This window comes from Scyliorhinus canicula, chromosome 9 (assembly GCF_902713615.1).
Source record: "Scyliorhinus canicula chromosome 9, sScyCan1.1, whole genome shotgun sequence".
Lineage (NCBI taxonomy): Eukaryota > Metazoa > Chordata > Chondrichthyes > Carcharhiniformes > Scyliorhinidae > Scyliorhinus > Scyliorhinus canicula.
Window position 1 is genome coordinate 64,420,668 of NC_052154.1, and position 25,550 is coordinate 64,446,217.

Sequence of the window (25,550 nt, forward strand, 5' to 3'; positions counted from 1 at the left end):
AGGACAAATCCCGGTGGGGGAAGGCTCCCTGAGGAGAACCAGACCAACTTTATGGTCGGTACCCGGAGTGGGGTGGCAAAGAAAGCAACAGCAGCTCCCCAAAAAAAGCGGGGGAAGAAGACCAAAATGGCGGCCGGTGGCGCACCCGAGGAATGGAGGAAATGGGCGGAGGAGCAGCAGGCCGCTCTCCTGCGCTTCTTTACGGAGCTGAAAGTGGAGCTCCTGGAGTCAATGAATGCGACGACCACCAGGCTGATGGGAGCCCAGGCGACCCAAGAGGCGTCGATTCGGGAGCTGCAGCAGGAGATGACTGCGAGGGAGGAGGAGGCCACGGTCCTCGTGGGAAAGGTAGAGGTGCACGAGGCACTCCACCTGAAATGGCAGAGCCGTTTTGAGGAACTGGATACCCGAATGAGGCGGAAGAACCTGAGGATCTTGGGCCTGGCAGAAGGCCTGGAGGGGTCAGACCTCCCGGGATACGTAGCAGAAATGCTGAGCTCCCTGATGGGGGCAGGGGCCGTCCCTTCGCCCCTGGAGCTGGAAGAGGCCTACAGGGTCATGGCTAGGAAGCCAAGAGCAAATGAGCCCCCGAGGGCGGTGCTGGTGCGGTTCCAGCGACTCAGCGATCGTGAGAGAGTGCTGGAGTGGGCCAAGAGGGAAAGGAGCAGCAAGTGGGAGAACTCGATGGTGAGGGTGTACCAGGACTGGAGTGCGGAGGTGGCAAAGCGGCGGGCCCGGCACAACCGGACGAAGGCGGTGCTACATGCAAAACGGATCAGGTTCGGAATGCTGCAGCCAGCGCGCTTGTGGGTCACCTACAAGAACCAACACCACTATTTTGAGTCCCCAGAGGAGGCGTGGGCCTTTGTACAGGAAGAGAAACTGGACTCGAATTAGACCCAGGGGATACTTGGCGGCCGTAGCCGCTCGGGTACTTTCAGCGGAACAAGCGGTTCTTTTTCGGCTGTGTCGGAACTGTGCAACTCTTATTGGAACGGTTTCCCTTTTTTTTTTTCCTTTCTTTGTTTGGATCTTGAACTCTTGCTTTGGTTCTTCTTCTGATGTTTTTCCCCCCTTTGCCAACTTCCCTTAGTTATTGTGGTTATTTATGGTTATTTATATTGTTTGGTAGAGGGCGACTGTTAAGTACATTGTTATTTGTTATCTATCTGTTATTTATAATGTTAAGTTGGGGAGGCGGGACGGGGGGGAGAGCAGATCGGGGATATGGGCTCCATGGGGGGGGTTCTTTACAGGCATGGATGGGGACGGGGGTGGAACTGAAGATGGCGGGGTGGGGTGTGGCAGGGCGAAAGCGCGGGCTTTCCTCTGTTTTCCCGCGCGCGGGGCAGAGGAGGGGGAAGGGGAGGAGCGTGGGGCGTGGCTAGCAATGGCGACCTTTCCCGCGTTGGAGCGGGGCCAGGGAGGAGTGGCAAGGGGGGGGAGTGGCAAGGGGGGGGAGTGGCAAGGGGGGGGAGCCCCCCCCCCCCCCCCCCCCCCCCCGAGCCGGGAGGAGTCGGAGTGTGGCAGGAGCAGCCGGGTCAGCGTAAACCAGCTGACTTACGGGAGTACGATGGAGGGTACATCGCGGCTAGGAGGGGTCCTAGCCTGGGGGGGGGGGGGGGGGGGGGGGGGGGTTAGGGAGGGACACCGGGTTGCTGCTGGAAAGACCAGGAACGGGAAGTGGAGGACTGGAGGGGTGGGGGGAGGGGGCCATCGCCATGGGGAGCGGGTCAGAAGACCCGGGGCGAGCAGGGAACAGGACATGGCTAATCGGCAGGGGAAGGGGGCGGGTCGTCCCGCGACCCGGCTGATCACTTGGAACGTGAGGGGGCTGAATGGGCCGGTCAAGAGATCAAGGGTATTCTCACACCTGAAGGGACTGAAGGCTGATGTAGCAATGTTACAGGAGACCCATTTGAAGGTAGTGGACCAGGTTCGCCTGAGAAGGGGGTGGGTGGGACAGGTGTTCCACTCTGGATTGGACGCAAAGAACCGGGGGGTGGCGATTCTGGTGGGAAAGAGGGTGTCGTTCGTGGCGGAGGAGGTGGTGGCGGATAAGGAGGGTAGGTATGTGATGGTGAAGGGTAAGCTTCAGGGGGAGAAAGTGGTGATGGTCAACGTATATGCCCCGAACTGGGATGACGCGGGTTTTATGAGGCGCCTATTGGGCCTCATTCCGGGACTGGAGGCAGGGGGCTTGATCATGGGGGGGGGACTTTAACACAGTGCTGGACCCCGGGCTAGACAGATCGAGCTCAAGGACCAATAGGAGGCCGGCAGCGGCAGAAGTGCTGAGGGGGTACATGGAGCAGATGGGAGGAGTAGACCCATGGAGGTTTGGTAGGCCGAGGGCGAGGGCGTATTCCTTTTTCTCCCACGTCCATAGAGTGTACTCCAGAATCGATTTCTTCGTGTTGAGCAGGGGGCTGATCCCGAGGGTACGGGAAGCTGAGTACTCGGCCATTGCGATCTCTGATCATGCACCACATTGGGTGGATGTGGAAATGGGGGAGGCGCGGGACCAGCGCCCGCTGTGGCGGCTGGATGTGGGGCTGTTAGCGGACGACGAGGTGTGTAAAAGGGTCCGGAAGGGCATTGAGAGCTATCTGGACTTGAATGACACGGGTGAGGTGCAGGTGGGGATGGTCTGGGAGGCCCTGAAGGCAGTGATCAGGGGAGAGCTGATCTCCATAAGGGCACACAGAGAAAGAAAGGAGAGGCAGGAGAGGGAGAGGCTGGTGGGGGAGCTATTGGAAGTGGATAGGAGATATGCGGAGGCACCAGAGGAGGGGCTGCTGGGAGAACGGCGCAGCCTGCAGGCCAAGTTCGACCTGCTGACCACCAGGAAGGCAGAGACGCAGTGGAGAAGGGCGCAGGGCGCGGTCTATGAGTATGGGGAAAAGGCGAGCAGGATGCTGGCACACCAGCTTCGCAAACGAGATGCGGCTAGGGAGATTGGGGGAGTGAAGGAGAGGGGCGGGAAGGTAGTGCAGAAGGGGCAAGAAGTGAACGGGGTCTTCAGGGATTTTTACAAGGAGTTGTATCGGTCTGAGCCGCCGACGAGGAGAGGGGGAATGGAGGACTTCCTAAACAAATTGAGGTTCCCAAGGGTCCAGGAGGGGCTGGTAGAAGGGCTGGGGGCGCCAATAGGGCTAGAGGAGCTAGTCAAGGGAATAGGTCAGATGCAGGCGGGGAAGGCGCCGGGGCCAGATGGGTTCCCGGTGGAATTCTATAAGAAAAATGTGGACTTGGTGGGACCGGTACTGGTACGAGCCTTTAATGAGGCGCGAGAGGGGGGGGTTCTGCCCCCGACAATGTCGCAGGCTCTGATCTCCCTGATATTGAAGCGGGATAAAGACCCCGTGCAGTGCGGGTCCTACAGGCCTATCTCGCTTCTGAACGTGGATGCCAAGTTGCTGGCAAAGATCCTGGCAGCTAGAATAGAGGATTGTGTGCCAGGGGTAATCCATGAGGACCAGACGGGGTTCGTGAAGGGGCGGCAGCTCAACACGAACGTGCGGAGATTGCTGAATGTAATTATGATGCCGGCAGTGGAGGGGGAGGCTGAGATGGTGGTAGCGCTGGACGCGGAGAAGGCATTCGATAGGGTGGAGTGGGAGTACCTGTGGGAGACGTTGGAACGGTTTGGGTTTGGGGAAGGGTTTATTAAGTGGGTGAAGTTGCTCTACTCGGCCCCGACGGCGAGTGTAGTGACAAACGGGAGGAGGTCGGAGTATTTCGGGCTCCACCGAGGGACCAGGCAGGGATGTCCCCTATCCCCCTTACTTTTCGCACTGGCGATTGAACCGTTGGCGATGGCACTGAGGGGTTCAGGCGGGTGGAGAGGACTGACTAGGGGAGGGGAGGAACATCGGGTATCGCTGTATGCGGATGATCTACTGCTGTACGTGGCAGACCCAGAAGGGGGAATGCCGGAGATAATGGAACTATTAGCAGAGTTTGGGGACTTTTCGGGGTACAAACTAAATTTGGGCAAAAGCGAGGTTTTTGTGATACACCCGGGGGACCAGGGAGAGGGTATTGGGAGACTCCCCTTCAAGCGAGCAGGAAAGAGCTTTAGGTACTTAGGGGTGCAGGTGGCAAGGAACTGGGGGACCCTCCACAAGTTGAACTTTTCCAGGCTGGTGGAACAGATGGAGGAGGAATTTAAGAGGTGGGACATGGTACCGCTGTCGCTGGCGGGGAGGGTGCAGTCAATCAAAATGACGGTCCTCCCAAGGTTCTTGTTTTTATTTCAGTGCTTGCCCATCTTCCTCCCTAGGGCCTTCTTCAAAAAGGTGACGAGTAGCATCATGAGCTACGTGTGGGCGCACGGCACCCCAAGGGTGAGGAGGGTCTTTTTGGAGCGGAGTAGGGACAGTGGAGGGCTGGCATTACCCAATCTCTCGGGGTATTACTGGGCGGCAAATGTGTCAATGGTGCGCAAGTGGATGATGGAAGGGGAGGGGGCAGCTTGGAAACGAATGTAGAGGGCGTCCTGTGGCTACACAATCCTGGGGGCCCTAGTAACAGCACCATGGCCGCTCCCCCCCACGAGGTACACCACGAGCCCGGTGGTGGCGGCCACCCTCAAGATATGGGGGCAGTGGAGGCGACACAGGGGGGAAATGGGAGGTCTGTTGGCGGCGCCAATAAGAGGGAACCATAGATTCATCCCGGGGAACATCGACGGGGGATTTCAGAGCTGGTACAGGGTGGGCATACGGCAGCTGAAGGACCTGTTTATAGAGGGGAGGTTTGCGAGCCTGGGAGGGCTGGAGGAGAAGTTTGAGCTCCCCCCGGGAAACATGTTCAGATATTTACAAGTGAAGGCATTTGCTAGGCGGCAGGTGGAGGGGTTCCCCCTGCTCCCCAGTAAGGGGGCGAGTGATAGGGTGCTCTCGGGGGTCTGGGTCGGAGGGGGGAAGATATCAGACATCTACAAGATAATGCAGGAGGCGGAAGAAGCATCAGGGGAGGAGCTGAAAGCCAAGTGGGAAGGGGAGCTGGGAGAGCAGATAGAAGACGGGACGTGGGCGGATGCACTGGAGAAGGTCAATTCTTCCTCCTCGTGTGCGAGGCTGAGCCTCATTCAATTTAAGGTGCTGCATAGAGCTCACATGACGGGGACAAGGATGAGCCGGTTCTTTGGGGGTGAGGACAGGTGTGTCAGATGTCTGGGAAGCCCAGCGAATCATGTGCATATGTTCTGGGTATGTCCGGTGCTGGAAGGGTTCTGGAAGGGGGTGGCAAGGACGGTGTCGAAGGTGGTGGGGTCCAGGGTCAAACCAGGATGGGGGCTTGCGATCTTTGGGGTCGGGGTAGAACCGGGGGTACAGGAGGCTAGGGAGGCCGGAATACTGGCCTTTGCGTCCCTAGTGGCTCGACGAAGGATACTAATTCAATGGAAGGACGCGAGGCCTCCAAGCGTTGAAACTTGGATTAATGATATGGCTAGCTATATTCAGCTAGAAAGGATCAAATTTGCCCTGAGAGGGTCGGTACAGGGATTCTCCAGGCGGTGGCAACCTTTCCTTGACTTTTTAGATCAGAGATAGGCGTTCGGGGTCGCGGCAGCAGCAACCCGGGGGGGGGAGGAGGGGGGGGGGGGGGGGGGGGGAGGGAGGGGAGGGGGGGAGGGAGGGGGGGGGGGAGGGGAGGGGGGGGGGGGGAGGGGAGGGGGGGGCAGCAATGGTCGTGGGGGGGCATGCACGACTGTAACGCGGGCAAGTCTGCTCGCTGCTCATGTCTGAAACTGTAGGCTGCCTTGTTTGTTAAGTTGTTGCTTGGGGGGGGGGGGGGGGGGGGGGGAGGAATGGTGCGCGCGAGTGGGCGGGCGAGGGAGGGATATTTGCCTAGAGGGATTGTGTTGTAAATAATTTAAAATTAGTAGGGGTAAATGTCTGTATGGAAAAACTCTTTCAATAAAAATTATTTTTTTTTAAAAAATGCACACGTTGCTTATTAGCACTTTACTCTACCGTCTTTTCTGTCCCTGAGGGCATGAGTTTGAGATGGATAAGAAACTGTACCTGTAGATGTTTAATGTGAATTACAAAAATAAAGAAATCCCAACACCTCAGCTACCTCTGTTCAAATAAAAATCACAACCTTCAAAATGGAATTCTCCAGATTTTCACTAGGTGACTTGCACACCATTCTCTCCAATAATCACTTTTTAAGAAAAGAATTGAAGATGTGTGCAACTCCGGCAATCTCACTTTGCTGAGGGAAAAAACACTAATAGGGAGCAATATGTTTAAAAACAAAGAATGAGAACACAAAGCAGAACTATAAAATCTTGATGTGTTTGTAATTTTCGCTGAATAAATTATGGGCACTGATCAGCCTACCTTTTATATTATTTAAGACTTCTTCTTGATTAGACGAAATCATAAGCATGGCTTCAGGAATAGTGAAAATATTTATCTCGTTCTACAGGACAAAATCAACTGTTAGTATGATGACTACATAAATACCATTTTTACTACCTCAGAATATTGTTATTTTTCAAATATTATTAATCATGTCACAATCCTGGAAAAATGATCAATTCTCACAAAATGAAAGAAGTTCATGTGTATATAACACAGTCCAAACATACATTAACTTGCTCTGGTTACATTCATCTCCAGCGATATCTTAACTATAAAAAACATTAATGGCCCTCAACTTATTTTCCTGCATTCTAAAAATGATGCTACAAACGTGCAGCTATTTATAAGCTGCCTATGCTAAAAGCATCAAATTGGGAAATCACATAGTTTCCCTAGCGCAATGTCAATCAAGCATAAGCAAAGACATTTAAAAGGAGTGATTCACCCAGGTGTAATTCTGATCATTGACTGATGAGCCATTCATATTAACAATTAGTGCAAACCTCTCTGAAACAAGTAACAGGAAAAGATGACAGGTCACAGAGTTCCAAATAGATACAGCCAGGTTTTTAGGGGAAGGTAACAATTAGGTTGATTACATAAATGAAGCAGGTGAGTTCGGTCAAAAGTTGCACAATTATAATGATTTAAATCATGAAACTCCCAATACAACGGTTAAATGATGTGGTACTGAAATATGTAGGCCAAGGGGTTACACGTTTGATTCCTGTTACATGCTGAGTCAGCCAACACATTGCCCAAGTGCACACGTGAAAAAGGCTGCTTGGGAAAACCATCTGTGAGCTACCAGTCAGTACCTTTAAAAGATGATTCAGCCTAATGTCAAGCTCTGGAACTATATAGGAGATATATAAATACTCACGTAGAAATATTTGAGTTAATTAGGAACAATGGATGCTAAGCAGATGGTTTCCAGTAGATGTCTGATAAAGTGACGTAGGATATAATTGTTAACATATATTAAGGACATGTGGCGTGAATTTTGGATCTGTAATGCCACGAGGACAGTGTTACAGAAGGTAGAAGCCCTCGGAATAAAACATGCAGTGCTCCTAACTGCTTGCGGAGTGGTGCGCATGGCTCTCCATGCTCGGAAACATGCATGCACTGACGTTCCATGCACACACTGGAAATCTCCTAATTGGTATTGTCATGTTGTCAAACAGTTGAACCAACTGATTTGATGCTGTTTAAAAACTTGGACCATTCAATGTATTCACTTGTCACTCAATGAACAACATGCTTGATGGTAAAAGCAGTAAGGGATATGTCTGACTAAGATTACAAGATTGTGGTTGAATATAATTCTGCTGCTGCTAATAGGTTGCCTCATAGGTGTCTAGTTTCTAGCCGCTGGATCTGTTCTGAACCTTCTTTTCTTTTTTTTCTGAAATTGCTCAAACAATTGAACATCAATCAACTCGAGGCTCAAAAACAGGCTCAGTCTGTACAGAATTTCCATATTCAGATTTGTGACAGAAGTGACAGGGAGGTAGAGTTCAATGCCATCAGCATACATTTAGAACTTAGAAATGCGAAATAGCAGTCTGTAAATTAAAAGTAGGATGCAGACAAGGTTTTCACTTCAAATCCTTAGTCACCAGAGCTCTAGAAGACTTTCATCCCAACCATTTGGACTTTTAAAAAAATGTAATTAAGGGGCAATTTAGCATGGCCAATCCACCTACTCTGCACATCCTTGGATTGTGGGGTGAGACCCACACAAACACAGGGAGAATGTGCAAACTCCACATGACTAGTGACCCAGGGCTGGGATCGAACTCGGGTCCTTGGCGCCATGAGCCAGCAGTGCTGCCACTGTACCATCATGCCGCCCAGAACCATTTGGACTGAACATGAACCCAGGTCAATGTTTTATAACCCACTAGAATCAGACTGAACCTCAATGCTCCTCAGCCTGTATTCAACCAGCACACCCAATATCATATTAACTAAAATAATTGAAAATAAAAGTTGAAACTGATGTACCGTATCTTTTCTGCTCGAAGTTTTCCATCCTGTAGGTGGATGAATTGATGGTAACAAATAGGATGAAGTAGATGTTGAAGCTTTGGATCTATCAGTTAAATCAAGGCAGAGTTCAACTGCACTTTTAATGAATTATCTTCATCCTCTACTGCTGCTATTAGGTTTGATAAACAGAGACCTAAAACACAACATTTTAAAAATCTTTCATTCTACCATTTCTGAGTCACTCAGCTTATTTACAAGACACCATTAAATGTGAAATTCCATTAATATTGTCGAAGAACCATTGATTTCCCAGTGCAGGTTAGGTAATCTTGGAGCAAAAGTAATAAACATGTGTCCAATCTCTTATTGCACCTCCCGGACACACCTATTACGTTATGAAAAAAGTACTTGGGCTGGACAAATAAAAAATAACTATGCTACAGAAATTGTTTCAGAATAAATAATACCTTGTCCAGATTATAAACTATTGTAAGCATTAGGATTTATGATCATGCAATGTAATCGCTTGCACAGCGCCAGGGACACAGGTTCGATTCCCGGCTTGGGTCACTGTCTGTGTGGAGTCTGCACGTTCTCCCCGTGTCTGCGTGGGTTTGTTCCGGGCGCTCCAGTTTCCTTCCACAAGTCCCAATAGATGTGCTTGCCATTCTGAATTCTCCCTCAGTGTACCCAAACAGGCGTCAGAGTGGCAACGAGGGGACTTTCACAGTAGCTTCATTGCAGTGTTAATGTAAGCCTACTTGTGACACTAATAAAGATTATAGAATATTTTCTTTCTTGAAAAATATTTTTATTCAACATTTTAACACAAACAAAACAACCCCCCCACATCCTTTGGCAGCAACCTGATCTCCAAAGTGCAAAAATGAACAACCCCCCATCTCCGATGGAACCCCTCATTGGCCACTCTAAGGGCAAATGCTACCTTTTCCAAGGCGAAAAACTCTAGCAGGTCCCCCAGTCATGCCAAGACACTGGGGAGAGAACATGGCCTCAACCCCGAACCATAACCCGCTGCGAGCGATCAACAAGCCAAAGGCCAAGACATATGTTCCCGCCCCTGTCTGCAACTCTGGCGGGTTCTACAACCCAAATATGGCCTCTAGGGGACCCGGCTCCAGATCCACATGCAAAAACTCGGACATGGTGCTGAAAACCGACTCGTAATACCTCTTCAACTTCGAGCAGGACCAGAACTTATGGACATGATTGGCTGGGCCCCTCCCACACAACATCGTGGCACAGTGGTTAGCACAGTTGCTTCACATGTAATCGCTTGCACAGCTCCAGGGTCCAGGTTCGATTCCCGGCTTGGGTCACGTTCTCCCCGTATCTGTGTGGGTTTCCTCCCACGGTCCAAAGACATACGTGCAGGTTAGGTGATTGACCATGATAAATTCCCCTTAGTGTCCAAAAAGATTAAGTGGGATCACTGAGGGCAGCACGGTGGTGCAGTGGTTAGCACTGCAGCCTCACGGTGCCAAGATCCCAAGTTCGATCCCGGCTCTGGGTCACTGTCCGTGTGGAGTTTGCACATTCTCCCCGTGTTTGCGTGGTAGGTGGATTGGCCACACTCAATTGCCTCTTAATTGGCACTCAAATATTTTTTAAAAACATACATAAAAAGAAAAGTGGGCTACGGGGATAGGGTGGAGGTGAGAGCTTAAGTGGGGTGCTCCTCTAAAGGGCCAGTGCAGACTCGATGGGCTAAATGGCCTCCTTCTGCACTGTAAATTCTATGATTCTATTAACTATTCACCATCCCCTCAAATAGCCAGCTCATCTGCGCCCTTGTTAAGTGCACTCTATATACCACTTTTAGCTGAATCAGCCCCAGCCTCGCACACAAGGTCAAAGCATTGACCCTTCGCAGCACTTTGTACCATAATCCAACCTCCAGCGCCATCCCCAACTCTTCCTCCCACTTTGCCTTATTCCCCTCAATCGAATCCTTCTCCTCTTCTGTAATCCTACCATAAATCACTGAGACAACCCCATTCTCCAGCCCCTTCACCGACAGTACCTCCTCCAACAACGAGGATGGCGGTGCCACCGGGAAACTCGGAAAAATCTTTCTCATGACATTCCGCACTTGCATATACCCAGAACCCTCATCACACTGCAGCCCAATTTACCCCCAACTCCTCTAAACTTCCAAGTCTCCCCTCCAGAAACAAACCCTTCATCTCTTTCACCTCCCATCTCCAGAACCAGATGTTTGTTTACATCTCACAATTAATGAACCAGCACTTCAAGTAGTTCCTAACCCTGAGGATACCCAAAATGTCAAACCTAAAGTATAGCATACTGTGAAATATTATTTCAAAATCTTGTTCTAAATTGATTTTCAACAAACAAATTTAGATTAATAACCTGCTCATGATGAACCTATGTTCATCATGTAATTAACCTCGGCATCAATTTTAATGAATATTTAACTTAATTAAGCAGAATATGATGTAGCCAGACTGTCCTAATGGCTACATGGATAATGACACTGTGGAGTGTAGCAATAAGCATACAAGCTGAAACGGTCCCAGTTTGATTCCTGGTCTGTGCTGAGATAACTGACCTTAGAAATTAGAATACTACAATTTGGCACAATGCGGAGCGGTAAAATCAACCATGCCAATGACCTCTACTGGCAAATGCCCTGCTGACATGAATTAAGGTGAGAGGATGACAGGCCACAGGAGAGTTTTTTTTTAATTTAGAGTACCCAATTATTTTGTTTTTTCAATTAAGGGCCAATTGAGCGTGGCCAATCCACCTAGCCTGCACATCTTTTTTGGGTTGTGGGGGTGAGACCCACACAGACACGGGGAGAATGTGCAAAGTCCTCACGGACAGTGGCTCGGGGCTGGGATTGACCCTAGGTCCTCAGCACCATGAGCTAGCAGTGCTAACCACTGCGCCATCACGCTGCCCCTAGAAAGATACCCAGAACTGTAACTGCTAATTCTTTTCTAAAATTTCCAATAGCCCCGATAAGATTATTTTCCTCTAACTAAAGCATAACTCATACATGCAAACAAAAATGCTTAGGTCTTCTCTACATATGATAGATTTTTAAAAAAAGGATCCATCACAAAGGTTTCCATTTTCCAACTTTATCATGAATTCAATCACGCTCAAGTTTCATGCTAATGCTGTTCTAAAGCTGTTTATCAATTGACCTTCAAACTTATGTGGATTTGGACACCTGTGCTTTCAGCATAGCAGCTACACATTTTAAAACAAAACATTACCAAAATTAAAGATAATTTAACTGTTGTCGAATTTGCAACAGTATATATAACAGGAGGAAAAATAAAGAGGAAGCTTACCAGAAAAAGATCCTGTTTGCTCTGTCATGTTATTCACATGGTTTCTACAAAATGGAGAGTATTAAATTTCAGTTCCACAATTAATATTCATATAGAACATAGAACATAGAACAGTACAGCACAGAACAGGCCCTTCGGCCCTCAATGTTGTGCCGAGCCATGATCACCCTACTCAAACCCACGAATCCACCTTATACCCGTAACCGAACAACCCCACCCCCCCTTAACCTTACTTTTATTAGGACACTACGGGCAATTTAGCATGGCCAATCCACCTCACCCGCACATCTTTGGACTGTGGGAGGAAACCGGAGCACCCAAGCAATGATCACCCCACTCAAACCCACGTATCCACCCTATACCCGTAACCCAACAACCCCCCCCATACCTTACTTTTTAGGACACCACGGGCAATTTAGCATGGCCAATCCACCTAACCCGCACATCTTTGGACTGTGGGAGGAAACCGGAGCACCCGGAGGAAACCCACGCACACACGGGGAGGACGTGCAGACTCCGCACAGACAGCGACCCAGCCGGGAATCGAACCTGGGACCCTGGAGCTGTGAAGCATTTATGCTAACCACCATGCTACCATGCTGCCATAATATGTATAGAAAATATATATTTTCTAATTTAAAAAAAAAATTGAAGAACCATGATTCTTTATGAAAATAAAGACCTGTTAACTTTGAAATTTGTAAAAGTCTGGTTAAGATTTTCAAGGTTCTTTCTTACTTGCTTCAAGGCCTCTATAAATACCAAAATGGTCCACAGTGACAATACAAGAATGTCCGAGGTATAGTTATCCTGCATCTTTTCATCGCTCCTTTGGGAATGCGACGCTGATTATGTTTGTCCACTCTACCTGACACAGTCAGTATAGTTGAGACTGAGGGATTTCCATTTGGGAAAAACTACACTTTCAGTAGCACTAATACATCAATGTACTTCTCTTGCTGGAAATTTTATAAAATAATTTGATCTTCAACAAAGGAGCCAAAAGATTGATTTCTGAAATAAGCTGAGGGTTTGAAGCATAAAGAGGAGTTAGATTCAAACTAAAATCTATTTTCACAGAAGGTTTGTCAAAAATAGTGGCCCAATCAAATAAGATCCATTTAAGTCCAAAGTACCGTTGGTGAATTCTGATGTAAAAATATCTTTGATTAATATATAACGGGAACCAAACTGACAGTGACACAACTGCACTTGTGTAGCAAGTTACTGAGACAATTTACCCCAAGTGACTTCATGAAAAGGAAGCAGAGGGAAACTGTTTGAAAACATGGTTAAAGGTTAGATTGAGAGGTAAATTTTGAGGGTGGGAGAGATGTCACAAGATGGTGGGGGTGGAGGGAAAGAGTTGGGAACAGAATTCCAAATAACTCAGAAGACAGTCATCAATCCCTGGCTCCTCCTGGAAGTCAGCTGCAGGCGGAAATGATGGAGCCCTCTTAACCATTTCTCTTGGGATTACTATTCAGAGATAGTGTTTACTTACTGCCAGAATTCTCTCAATTTCTTCTGCACAGCAGGGTCCAAGTTGCTGTAATTGGAAGCAATTTGAAAATTTAGCTATTTAACAATAAACATTATAAAACATTGATTGTAAACCGTTATGTACACAGAACATCTCCTACCATGAACATGTTTCCAAAAAAAAACGTTTCTGCTGGCAGGATCTTCAGCTCCTGAACTACAAGATAGAATTCACAAGCTTCCTGACGGAAAAAAGAAAATGAAGTATTACTAATGGGACCCTTGGATGTCTCTGTTCAACATAACCAACATTCTCAAGGACCAACAACTCCCTCTGAGCCTTTCACCAAACCTCCACAGCCAAGTGCACTTCTTTCTTATCTCAACAGTTATATCCAAATTGCTGCCGGAGCCTATTTAATAAAAAATCATGAAAGGGATGTAGGTTTCGTTGGTTAGGCCAGCATTTAATTAATGCCCATCCCCAAGTGCTCCTCTCACCTCCAACATCCTATGTATCTTTTTTTTTAAACAAACAATTTTATTGAGGCATTTTAGGCATATAGAAAAAGTGACATTGTACAGTACAAAACTAAGGATGTTAAGACACAAATTAAACATAGTGCAAACCATGGCTCTGTTCACGCACAGACCTGCCTCAATATCCTCCCACTCTACTCTACTCTACCCTAGCCCCCTCCCTGCTGACACTCTTCTGCGAAGAATCAATAAATGGCTGCCACCTTTGGGCAAACCCGAGTAGCGAACCTCTCAAGGCGAACTTGATTTTCTCTAGGCCAAGAAAGCTTGCCATGTCCGATAGCCATACCTCAGCCCTCGGGGGCTTTGAGTCCCACCATGCGAACAGTATTGGTCGCCGGGCTACCAGGGAAGCAAAGGCCAGAACGTCGGCCTCTCTCTTTTCCTGGACTCCCGGATCCTCTGAAACCCCAAAGATTGCCACCTCAGGGCTCATTACCACCCCAGTTTTCAATACCCGGGACATGACATCTGCAATACCCCCTGAGTTTAGGGCACGACCAGAACATGTGTACATGGTTAGCCGGCCCTCTGGCGCATCTAGCACACTTGGCCTCCAGCCCGAAGAATTCGCTCATCCGAGCCACCATCATGTGGGCCCGGTCACGACCTTAAACTGGATCAGGCTGAGCCTGGAACATGTTGCGGTCGTGTTTACTCTGCTCAGGGCTTCTGCCCAGACACCGTCCTCCATCCTCCTTCCTCCCCCCCCCCCCACCCCGAGCTCCTCTTCCCACTAAAGCTTCAGGTCCTCGATCTGCATATCCTCAGCTCCCATTACCTCCTTGTAGGCGTCTGAGACTCTACCCTCTCCCACTTCTCCCCTAGAAACTACCCTGCCCTGCCTCCCCTTTGGTGGGAGACGTGGGAAGGACGGCACCAGTCTGCGTACAAAATCCCGCACTTGTAAATATCTAAAGTTGTTCCCTCTCGCCAGCCCAAACCTCTCCTCCAGCGCCCTCATGCTCGGAAAGCTCCCTTCCAGGAACAGATCCCCCATCCTCACAATCCCCGGCCTCCTCCACAGTCGATACCTCCCGTCTATGTTCCACGAGGCAAATTGGTGGTTGCCACAGATTGGGGTCCACACCGATGCTCTGACCTCCCCTACATGCCTCCTCCACTGGCCCCAGATCCGAAGAGCCACCACCACAATCAGGCTGGTGGAGTACCATGCCCGCGGAAGGGGCAGAGGCGCCGTGACCAGGGCTGCTGAGCTAGTACCCTTGCACGAAGCAACCTCCATCCACTCCCAAACCGATTCCGCACCCACCATCCATTTCCTTATCATCGCTATGTTGGCCGCCCAGTAATGGTTGCTGAAGTTCGGCCACGCCAGCCCCACTTCTCCTCTGTTCCTTTCAAGCATCACCCTCTTCACCTGGATCTACCCCGCCCATACAAATCCCAGAATAATTTTATTCAGCCTCTTAAAGAAGGACCACGGGATAAAGATGGGGAGACACTGAAAAACAAACAAGAACTGCGGGAGAATCGTCATCTTAACAGTCTGCACCCTCCCCACCAATGACAGCGGAAGCGCATCGCACCTCCGGATCTCCTCCCTCGCTCATTCCACCAGTCGGGACAGGTCGAGCTTATGCAACTTGCCCCAGTCCCGTGCCACCTGAATCCCCAAATATCGGAAACTCTTCCCCACTAGCCATGATCGGCAACCCCTTCAGCTACTCCCCTGCCCCCTCATCTGAATTACAAACAACTCGCTCTTAGCCATGTTCAGTTTGTATCCGGAGAACCGGCCAAATTCCCTCAGGGTTGCCATAATACCGCCCATCTCCACCATTGGGTCCGATACATATAACAGCAGATCATCTGTGTATAACGAGACTCTATGTTCCACTCCTCCCCGGACCAGCCCTTTCCAGCCCCTAGAAGTTCTCAGTGCAATTGCCAGCGACTATATGGCCAGCGCAAACAGCAGTGAGGAGAGAGGGCAGCCCTGTCTTGTCCCACGGTGCAGTCTAAAGTAGTCTGATGTCGTCCTGTGCGCCCTTACACTCGCCTCAGGGGCCTGATACAATAGCCTAACCCAGTCGATGAACCCCGCCCCAAACCCGAACCGTGCTAGTACCTCCCACAGATAATCCCACTCGACCCGGTCAAAAGCCTTTTTGGCATCCATGGCTACCACTATCTCGACCTCCCTACTCCCCAGGGCATCATAATCACGTTGAGCAGCCTTCTTAGGTTGGCCACCAGCTGCCTCCCCTTTACAAACCCGGTTTGGTCCTCCACAATTACATCTGGTACACAGTCCTCAATTCTGGTCGCCAAAATCTTGGCAAGTAACTTGGCGTCTATGTTGATCAAAGAGATCGGCCTGTATGACCCACAAGCCTCCGGGTCCTTATCCCGTTTCAGAATGAGCGAGATGGTGGCCTGCAACATCGTCGGGGGTAAACTCCCTCTATCTCTTGCCTCATTAAAGACCCTGACCAGCACAGACCCAACTCTCCCGGTAAATTTTTTGTCAAACTCCACCGGATACCCGTCTGGCCCCGGGGCTTTTCCCGACTGCATGACCTTCAGGCCCCCCAATACCTCTTCGATCCTGTCCAGGGCCCCCAGTCCGTCCACCAACCCCCTCCCCGCTCTTGGGAAGGTCAGTCCGTCCAGGAATCGCCTCGTCCCCCCGGTCCCCCGGGTGGTTCCGAAGTGTACAGCTTCCTATAAAAGTCCCTAAAGACCTTGTTCAGCCCTGCCGGATCACCCACTAAGTTACCTTCCCCATCCACTACCCTCCCTATTTCGCTAGCCGCTTCCCTCTTCCTTAGTTGTTGCGCAAGCATTCTACTGGCCTTCTCTCCATGCTCATAAATCACGCCTTTTACCTTTCTAAGCTGCTCTACAGCCTTGCCTGTAGTCAGCACCCCAAATTCAGCCTGCAGCCTCTGTCGTTTCCTGAGTAACTCTGGCCTCGGAGATTCCGCGTAACTCCTGTCCGTCCATAGAATTTCCTTAATCAGTCGGTCCGTCTCTGCCCTATCTGTCCTGTCCCTGTACGCCCGGATTGAAATTAGCTCCCCTCTCACCACTGCCTTCAGTGCCTCCCAGAGCACCGCTGCCGAGACTGCTCCAGTATCGTTCACCTGCAGGTAATTCAGCATGCATTTCCTCAGCCTCTCAAACACCGCCTCGTCCGCGAGTAGTCCAACTTCCAGCCTCCATGGTGGGCACTGAAAGCTGTCCTTACAAAAATGCAGGACTACCTAGTGCGGAGCATGGTCTGATATGGCAATTGCCGAATATTCTGCCCCCACTATTCCGGCCAGCAGGTCCCTACTCACCACAAAGTAATCAATTCGGGAATACACCTCGTGGTCATGGGAGTAATACAAGAACTCCCTCGCCGTCGGCCAGCTAAATCTCCACGGATCTGCTCCCCCCATTTGCTCCATGAACCCTCTCAGTTCCTTTGCCATCGCTGGCAACCTGCCCGTTCTTGAGAATGACCGGTCCAGGCACGGGTCCAGGACTGTATTAAAGTCCCCGCCCATGATCAGCATACGCAAATCCAAGTCGGGGATCTTCCCTAGCATCCTCCTAATAAAATCCACATCGTCCCAATTAGGGGCATACACACTGACCAGGACTACTCTCACCCCTTCAAGCTTACCCCTCACCATAACAAACCAGCCACCCACATCGGCAACTGTGCCCTCCGCCTCAAATTGTACCCTTTCATTAATCAGGATTGCAACCCCGAATGAAAGACCTGACTGACTCAGCCTTTCCTTAACCTAACCTGGTCTGCCACTTTCAGGTGCGTCTCCTGCAGCAAGACTACGTCCAGCTTCAGAACCCGCAGATGCGCGCCCTCTTCCCTGGCCCGTTTAACCCTCTAACATTCCAGGTGATCAGCCTGGTTGGGGGACACTTCAACCACCCCCCCCCCCCCTTTGCTGGTCAGCCATCCCCTTTCCTTGGCCAGCCCCCCAGCCATGTGTCGCGCTTCATCTGGCCCGCCTCCTGACCGGCTCCACCCATGACCTCCTCACTGTTGCCATGCCCAGTTTCCATCCCCGTCAGCAAAACGACTCCTCCCCGCCCCCTAGCAACACCATCCTATCACCTAACCCCTACTCTAATCTAACTATATGGACACGCCTCACCTCGGCTCCCGTTGACTAGCTGCTCTCAGCTAGCCTGGGGCTCCCAGCCTCGGCGCCAGCACGTCTCCCATCCATTGTTCCCAGTCACCGCTCCCTCAACTCCTCCACACCACTTCACCAGATCAGCCTTACTTAAGCAAACACTCTATGCAAGTCATAAACAACCCCCACAATAGCACAATTCAAGTTAAACAAGAAAGAAAAAGAGATACGAAATAACAGGCACTCTCAGTCCTTCCCATACAGACACAGAAAAATATTACACAAAGTTCCCCTGCAGCATCCATTTTAACCCAATCCTTTTAACTGTTTTCTTTATTATTTTCCCCCCAGCCAAACTCCAAATAATCAAAGAGCCCAAACAGGAAACATTCAGGTAAACCACGCAAATAGTATACAAAAAAAACCACATCCCTACTACCTTCCAACCCCCTAAAAAGGTCAAAAAAAGAAATGACAAAAACAGACCCAAACATGCAGGCACTTTTCAAAACGGGAGAGACACCACATATACTTAAAAGTTCTAACATGAGTCCAAATGTCCTCAGCTCAGGGCCAGCCCTTGCTTCTTAATGAAGTCCATCGCTTCATCGGGTTCATCGAAATAGTGGTGCTGACCTCATACATAACCCACAGTCGCGCCGGAAAAAGCAGCCCGAATTTCACCTTGTTTTTGTACAGTATCTCCTTCACCTGCTTGCAGCCTCCCCTCCTCCTGGCCACCTCAGCGCTCAAATCTTGGTAAACACACAGGGTGGTATTGTCCCAAGTACAGCTTTGTGTGCTCTTTGCCCATTACAGCACCCGTTCCTTGTCCAGGTACCTGTGAAACATACCACCATCGCTCGTGGGGGACCCCCTTGTCGCAGCTGCCTCACTGCGTACCCTGTTCACCACCGGCGGACGCGGGAACACCTCGTTCCCCAGCAACTTCTGAAACATACCCTCTACATATGCGGCACTGTCTAGCCCCTCTGCCCCCTCCGGGAGACCCATGATTCTCACGTTCTGCCGGCGAGATCTGTTGTCCAGGTCCTCCAGCCTTTCCAGAAGCACTTTTTGTTGGTCCCTCAGCCTCCGAATCTCCACATCCGCCACCGTTTGAAAGTCAGCTTGCTCCTCCACTGACTTCTCCAACTGTTGGAGCTTCTCAGCCTGATCATCCAGCCTTTTTCCCATCCGGTCAATCGACTTCTGTAGCGGCTCCAAGTTGTCACGCTTCAGAGCCAAAAAGCCCTCCTGCATAGTCTGCAGCAGCTGCTCCATTGTGGGCTGGGCTGTCGGCTCCTTGCTCTGAACACCAGCCATGCTGGTCTCTCTCACAGACTCCACTGTGCCCTTACTCGACCACTTCTTCTGCTGTTTACGGTCCCTCCGGCTTCTTAGGTCCATACAATTCTGTATGGGTCCTGTGCCCGAGTACTATTGCTTTCCAGTTCCACACTCAAAGACGCAAAAAAGTCGGAGGAAAAGGTCCAAAAGTCTGACTGAAACGGGAGCCACCAAATGTGCGACCTACTCACTCATAGCCGCCACCGGAAGTCAACATCCTATGTATCTACCCCACCAGCTGTTCCATCAATTGGAGCATAGCCTTCAGCCATCATGCTTCTACTCTGGGTTTCTTTCACTACCATCTCCAGATAAAAAATAAAAGTAGGCCATTCAAAACTTTGAGCCTGTTCTGCCATTCAATAAGATCATGGTTAATCACCTGTTTCAAAGGCAACTTCTCACACTGCCCCCTTTATCTATATCTACTTAGTATTTAAAAATCTATTTAAAAAAATAAATTTAGAGTACTCAATTTCTTTTTATTTCCAATTAAGGGGCAATTTAGTATGACCAATCCACCTATCTGAACATCTTTGAGTTGTGGGGGTGAGATCCATGCAGACACGGGGAGAATATGTAAATTCCACACAGATAGTGACCCGGGGCCGGGTCGAACCTGGGATCTCGGCGCGTGAGGTAGCAGTGCTAACCACTAAGTCACCGTGTCTCCCTAACATTCAAAAGTCTATTGACCTACATCTTGAATATACCGAACAATTGAGCTTCCACAGCTCTTTGAGGTAGAGAATTCGAAAGATTCACAACATTGTGAGGAAATAAATTTCTCCTCATCTCAATCCTGTATGGCTGATCGCTTCGTTTCAGACTGAGACCTCGGCCGGGATTCTCCGATCCTGCGCCGCGTCGGAGAATCGCCGGGGGGGAGGGCGAGAATCGTGCCACTCCGCTCCGACGCCGGGCCGCCAACTGGGTCGAAAACGCCCCCCCCCCCCCCCCAACAATTCTCCGCACCTCAACGGGCTGAGTGCCCGCCGCCGTGGTTTACGTATGGTCCTACCTGGCGGGACCTGCGGGGGGCGTACTGGTGGGTGGGGGGGGGGGGGGGGGGGGGGGGAAGAGAGTCCTCTATGTTGGCCTGGCGATCAGAGCCTACTGATTGGTGGGCGGGCCGGCACTGGCTATGGCGTGCCGGCTTTCGGGCGCCTCCTGACCGCATTGAGGGATAGAGGGAAGTTCTTAGAGAAAGAGGATCATGGGGCTGGATTCTCCCCTAACCGTCGGGCTGGGCCGTACCGGCGCCAAGGAGTGGTGTGAACCACTCCGGCATTGGGCCGCCCGGAAGGTGTGGAACACATTATTTGAATGCAACAATATTTATGCGCACTAGCAAAATCTTCCAATCATTTGAAAAGTACATCATAATATTACTTAATTTTTTTCTTTCATGTGAGCTTCTAGAAATACCTTTGTTCCATCTACTGCATTGCAATTCAAAGGCAAAATTAATCTCAAAAATCATCAATGTGCTATTGACGTCATCACTTACCAGCTGCAGTTCCAATCTGAGTTCAACATTGAATTTTCTCAAAATGACAATTTTGTTTTTGATATCACTGAATGTATAATTTTCTTCCTCCCTAAAATTTGAGGGGAAAAATGCATATATCTGAAAAACAAGCTTTTTTTTAAAAAAAAAAATCATTTTTTCCAATTAAGGGGCAATTTAGCATGGCCAATCCACCTACCCTGCACATTTTTTTTTGGGTTGTGGGGGCGAAACCCACGCAAACACGGGGAGAATATGCAAACTCCACATGGACAGTGACCCAGAGCCGGGATCGAACCTGGGAACTCGGCGCCATGAGGCCACCGTGCTGCCCCGAAAAACAAGCTTTTAACAGAGTGCATACAATGAGCTGTGGGTGTCAGGGAAACACATGTGGAAGAAAATACAAATTTTCATTCATGAATCTATAATTTCTAAACTCATTTACATAATATACACAACTTTAAAACTGATATAAATAGTCGGTTGTTGGTAGTACAGAAAATGAGTATTGCTTGGAAAAATATTTTTTTGTTGAAGCTTTTCATCTTGCACTCATCAGAACAATTAATAATAGGTAATAAAGGGAACAACAATTTATGCTATATGAGAAGAGAATGCTGATTGGTTGGGAAGTGAATTCTGATTGGTAGAGGCATTACCATGGAGAATGCATCAGTTAACTGACGGCTGTGTTTAAATTCAAACCAGGCAGATTGACTCTGATTGGTCAAGTCATTTCTCTGAGGAATCAACCAGCGAATGGCTGTCACTTAACAAGCACAATATATGTACAAGTGCTTTCTGTCTGCAAAGAACAGGGCCAGTACATGCAAATCCACCACACTGCAGCCTGGCTGACAATCTTAATTGGTTGTCATCATAATTCTTAGCACACTGAGGATTATTTAACCAATGCTGTACAATCTCAGAATTGTATCAAATGTTGTATACTGTATTTTGAGATTTTCAAGCACGGGCTGGTTGGGTACGGACCCAATTGCCCATTCTGAACAGCAGAAGGGGCATGCTGTTTGATACAATCTGCCAGTCTTTGGGATGTGGTGCCTACATACCTAGAATCATACTGGCACTGAAATTCATAACATAAGAACATAAGAAATAGGAGCAGGAGTAGGCCATCTGGCCCCTCGAGCCTGCTCCGCCATTCAATGAGATCATGGCTGATCTTTTGTGGACTCAGCTCCACTTTCCGGCCCGAACACCATAACCCTTAATCCCTTTATTCTTCAAAAAACTATCTATCTTTACCTTAAAAACATGTAATGAAGGAGCCTCAACTGCTTCACTGGGCAAGGAATTCCATAGATTCACAACCCTTTGGGTGAAGAAGTTCCTCCTAAACTCAGTTCTAAATCTACTTCCCCTTATTTTGAGGCTATGCCCCCTAGTTCTGCTGTCACCCGCCAGTGGAAACAACCTGCCCGCATCTATCCTATCTATTCCCTTCATAATTTTAAATGTTTCTATAAGATCCCCCCTCATCCTTCTAAATTCCAACGAGTACAGTCCCAGTCTACTCAACCTCTCCTCATAATCCAACCCCTTCAGCTCTGGGATTAACCTAGTGAATCTCCTCTGCACACCCTCCAGCGCCAGTACGTCCTTTCTCAAGTAAGGAGACCAAAACTGAACACAATACTCCAGGTGTGGCCGCACTAACACCTTATACAATTGCAACATAACCTCCCTAGTCTTAAACTCCATCCCTCTAGCAATGAAGGACAAAATTCCATTTGCCTTCTTAATCACCTGTTGCACTTGTAAACCAACCTTCTGTGACTCATGCACTAGCACACCCAAGTCTCTCTGAACAGCGGCATGCTTTAATATTTTATCGTTTAAATAATAATCCCGTTTGCTGTTATTCCTACCAAAATGGATAACCTCACATTTGTCAACATTGTATTCCATCTGCCAGACCCGAGCCCATTCACTTAACCTATCCAAATCCCTCTGCAGACTTCCAGTATCCTCTGCACTTTTCGCTTTACCACTCATCTTAGTGTCATCTGCAAACTTGGACACATTGCCCTTGGTCCCCAACTCCAAATCATCAATGTAAATTGTGAACAATTGTGGGCCCAACACGGATCCCTGAGGGACACCACTAGCTACTGATTGCCAACCAGAGAAACACCCATTTATCCCAACTCTTTGCTTTCTATTAATTAACCAATCCTCTATCCATGCTACTACTTTACCCTTCATGCCATGCATCTTTATCTTATGCAGCAACCTTTTGTGTGGCACCTTGTCAAAGGCTTTCTGGAAATCCAGATATACCACATCCATCGGCTCCCCGTTATCTACTGCACTGGTAATGTCCTCAAAAAATTCCACTAAATTAGTTAGGCACGACCTGCCTTTTACGAACCCATGCTGCGTCTGCCCAATGGGACAATTTCTATCCAGATGCCTCGCAATTTCTTCCTTGATTTTTTTTTTTTTTATAAATTTAGATTACCCAATTATTTTTTCCAATTAAGGGGCAATTTAGCGTGGCCAATCCACCTACTCTGCACATTTTTGGGTTGTGGGGGCGAAACCCACGCAGACACGGGGAGAATGTGCAAACTCCACACGGACAGTGACCCAGAGCCGGGATCGAACCTGGGACCTCAGCGCCGTGAGGCGGTTGTGCTAACCACTAGGCCACCGTGCTGCCCTAATTTCTTCCTTGATGATAGATTCCAGCATCTTCCCTATTACCGAAGTTAAACTCACTGGCCTATAATTTCCTGCTTTCTGCCTACCTCCTTTTTTAAACAGTGGTGTCACGTTTGCTAATTTCCAATCCACCGGGACCACCCCAGAGTCTAGTGAATTTCGGTAAATTATCACTAGTGCATCTGCAATTTCCCTAGCCATCTCTTTTAGCACTCTGGGATGCATTCCATCAGGGCCAGGAGACTTGTCTACCTTTAGCCCCATTAGCTTGCCCATCACTCCCTCCTTAGTGATAACAATCGTCTCAAGGTCCTCACCTGTCATAGCCTCATTTCTATCAGTCACTGGCATGTTATTTGTGTCTTCCACTGTGAAGACCGACCCAAAAAACCTGTTCAGTTCCTCAGCCATTTCCTCATTTCCCATTATTAAAACTCCCTTCTCATCCTCTAAAGGACCAATATTTACCTTAGCCACTCTTTTTTGTCTTATATATTTGTAAAACCTTTTACTGTCTGTTTTTATATTCTGAGCAAGTTTACTCTCATACTCTATCTTACTCTTCTTTATAGCTTTTTTAGTAGCTTTCTGTTGCCCCCTAAAGATTTCCCAGTCCTCTAATCTCCCAGCAATCTTTGCCACTTTATACCACATATACCACATTACTCATTTGTGTGATAGGCAGAACGTATTATGCCCCATCTCAAAGGTGAACTTATGCACAGAATGGAACCTATTAAGACAGGGAATAAAATTATTACATGCAGCTGCATATTTAAAAAAACACATGCATTATCCACCAATTTGAGCAACAGGTGAAGCTAGCTGTTTCATGTTAGTACTGGGGCAGCACGGTAGCATGGTGGTTAGCATAAATGCTTCACAGCTCCAGGGTCCCAGGTTCGATTCCCGGCTGGGTCACTATCTGTGTGGAGTCTGCACGTCCTCCCCGTGTGTGCGTGGGTTTCCTCCGGGTGCTCCGGTTTCCTCCCACAGTCCAAAGATGTGCGGGTTAGGTGGATTGGCCATGCTAAATTGCCCGTAGTGTCCTAAAAGTAAGGTTAAGGGGGGGATTGTTGGGTTACGGGTATAGGGTGGATACGTGGGTTTGAGTAGGGTGATCATGGCTCGGCATAACTTCGAGGGCCGAAGGGCCTGTTCTGTGCTGTACTGTTCTATGTTCTATGTTCTACTCTACATTAGTAACACAAGTGGTATTCACCGCTCACACAATGTTGCAATCAAGCCAAAATGACTTTCTGCCCATCACAAAAATGAGTAATGTGGTATATGGATTCAGGGCCAGTAGGATGCTAGGTATGTAAGCCATACACTCCGAAGCATGGCGGATCAAACCAAACAGCATGTCCATTCCACTGTTCGCCACAGGCAAGGTATGGACTCTACCCAATCAGCCTGTGTCTGCAAAGCTCAAGCACAGTGTCCAACATTAGATGTGATTCCACAATTGGATATCATTTGCTATGCAACCCTCAATGTAGTGAGAACATGTTTGCATGTACTAAGATGCTAACAGGGCAGACAGACAGAAATAACATGTACACACATTGCACCTGTTTCAGCTAAACAAAATAAGTGACAACCATTTGCTAGCTCATTCCTCAGGGCAATGCCTTGACCAAAGTCAAACTGCCTGGTTTAAAATCAAACAATCTTTGGCAGTTAACTGTCAGTCACCATCAAATAGTGCATTCTCCATGACTTGACCTCAACCAGAGTCCACTTGCCAACCAATCTGCACTTTCTTGTCATACAGTATAAACTGTTCTTCTCTTTCATTTGTTTTTTTTTTTAAAGATTTTTTAATTCCCCTTTTTCACATTTTCTCCCAAATTTACACCCAACAATAAACTATAACCAGTAACGAATGTAATGTCAATCCCCATATTAATAACGATCCCACCCTCCCACCAAATCGCCAAACATTAGCCCGCATGTTAACATAAACAAATGACAAAGAGGAATCAGGAATCACCCCATAGTCACCATTAACACATACAGTCCCCCCCTCCCCCCAACCCTCCCAGCCCCCAACCCCCCTAATGTTCAGTACGATACAATTCTCGAAAGTGCATAATGAATAACGCCCATGAATTGTAGAATCCCTCCATCCTACCCC

At 48.7% G+C, this 25,550-nt stretch overlaps 1 protein-coding gene across 3 annotated transcripts in view; it reads right to left on the reverse strand.

Annotated features, from left to right (window-relative positions):
• The window catches only part of LOC119971359, a 56,212-nt gene that overhangs the window by 21,501 nt on the left and 9,161 nt on the right, over positions 1 to 25,550 (reverse strand). For 2 of the 3 annotated variants that reach the window (XM_038806788.1, XM_038806789.1), the window contains exons 2-6: positions 13,366 to 13,446; positions 13,227 to 13,271; positions 11,723 to 11,766; positions 8,391 to 8,568; positions 6,357 to 6,438 (exon numbers count right to left, since the gene is read on the reverse strand). Coding sequence is in view for 1 of the 3 variants with exons in the window: in XM_038806787.1 (XP_038662715.1) it covers positions 6,357 to 6,405 (49 nt within the window). In the remaining 2 variants the exon portion in view is untranslated. Of the gene's footprint in view, positions 1 to 6,356; positions 6,439 to 8,390; positions 8,575 to 11,722; positions 11,767 to 13,226; positions 13,272 to 13,365; positions 13,447 to 25,550 lie in introns of those variants that run through there. The other variant, XM_038806787.1, reaches the window with a different exon arrangement.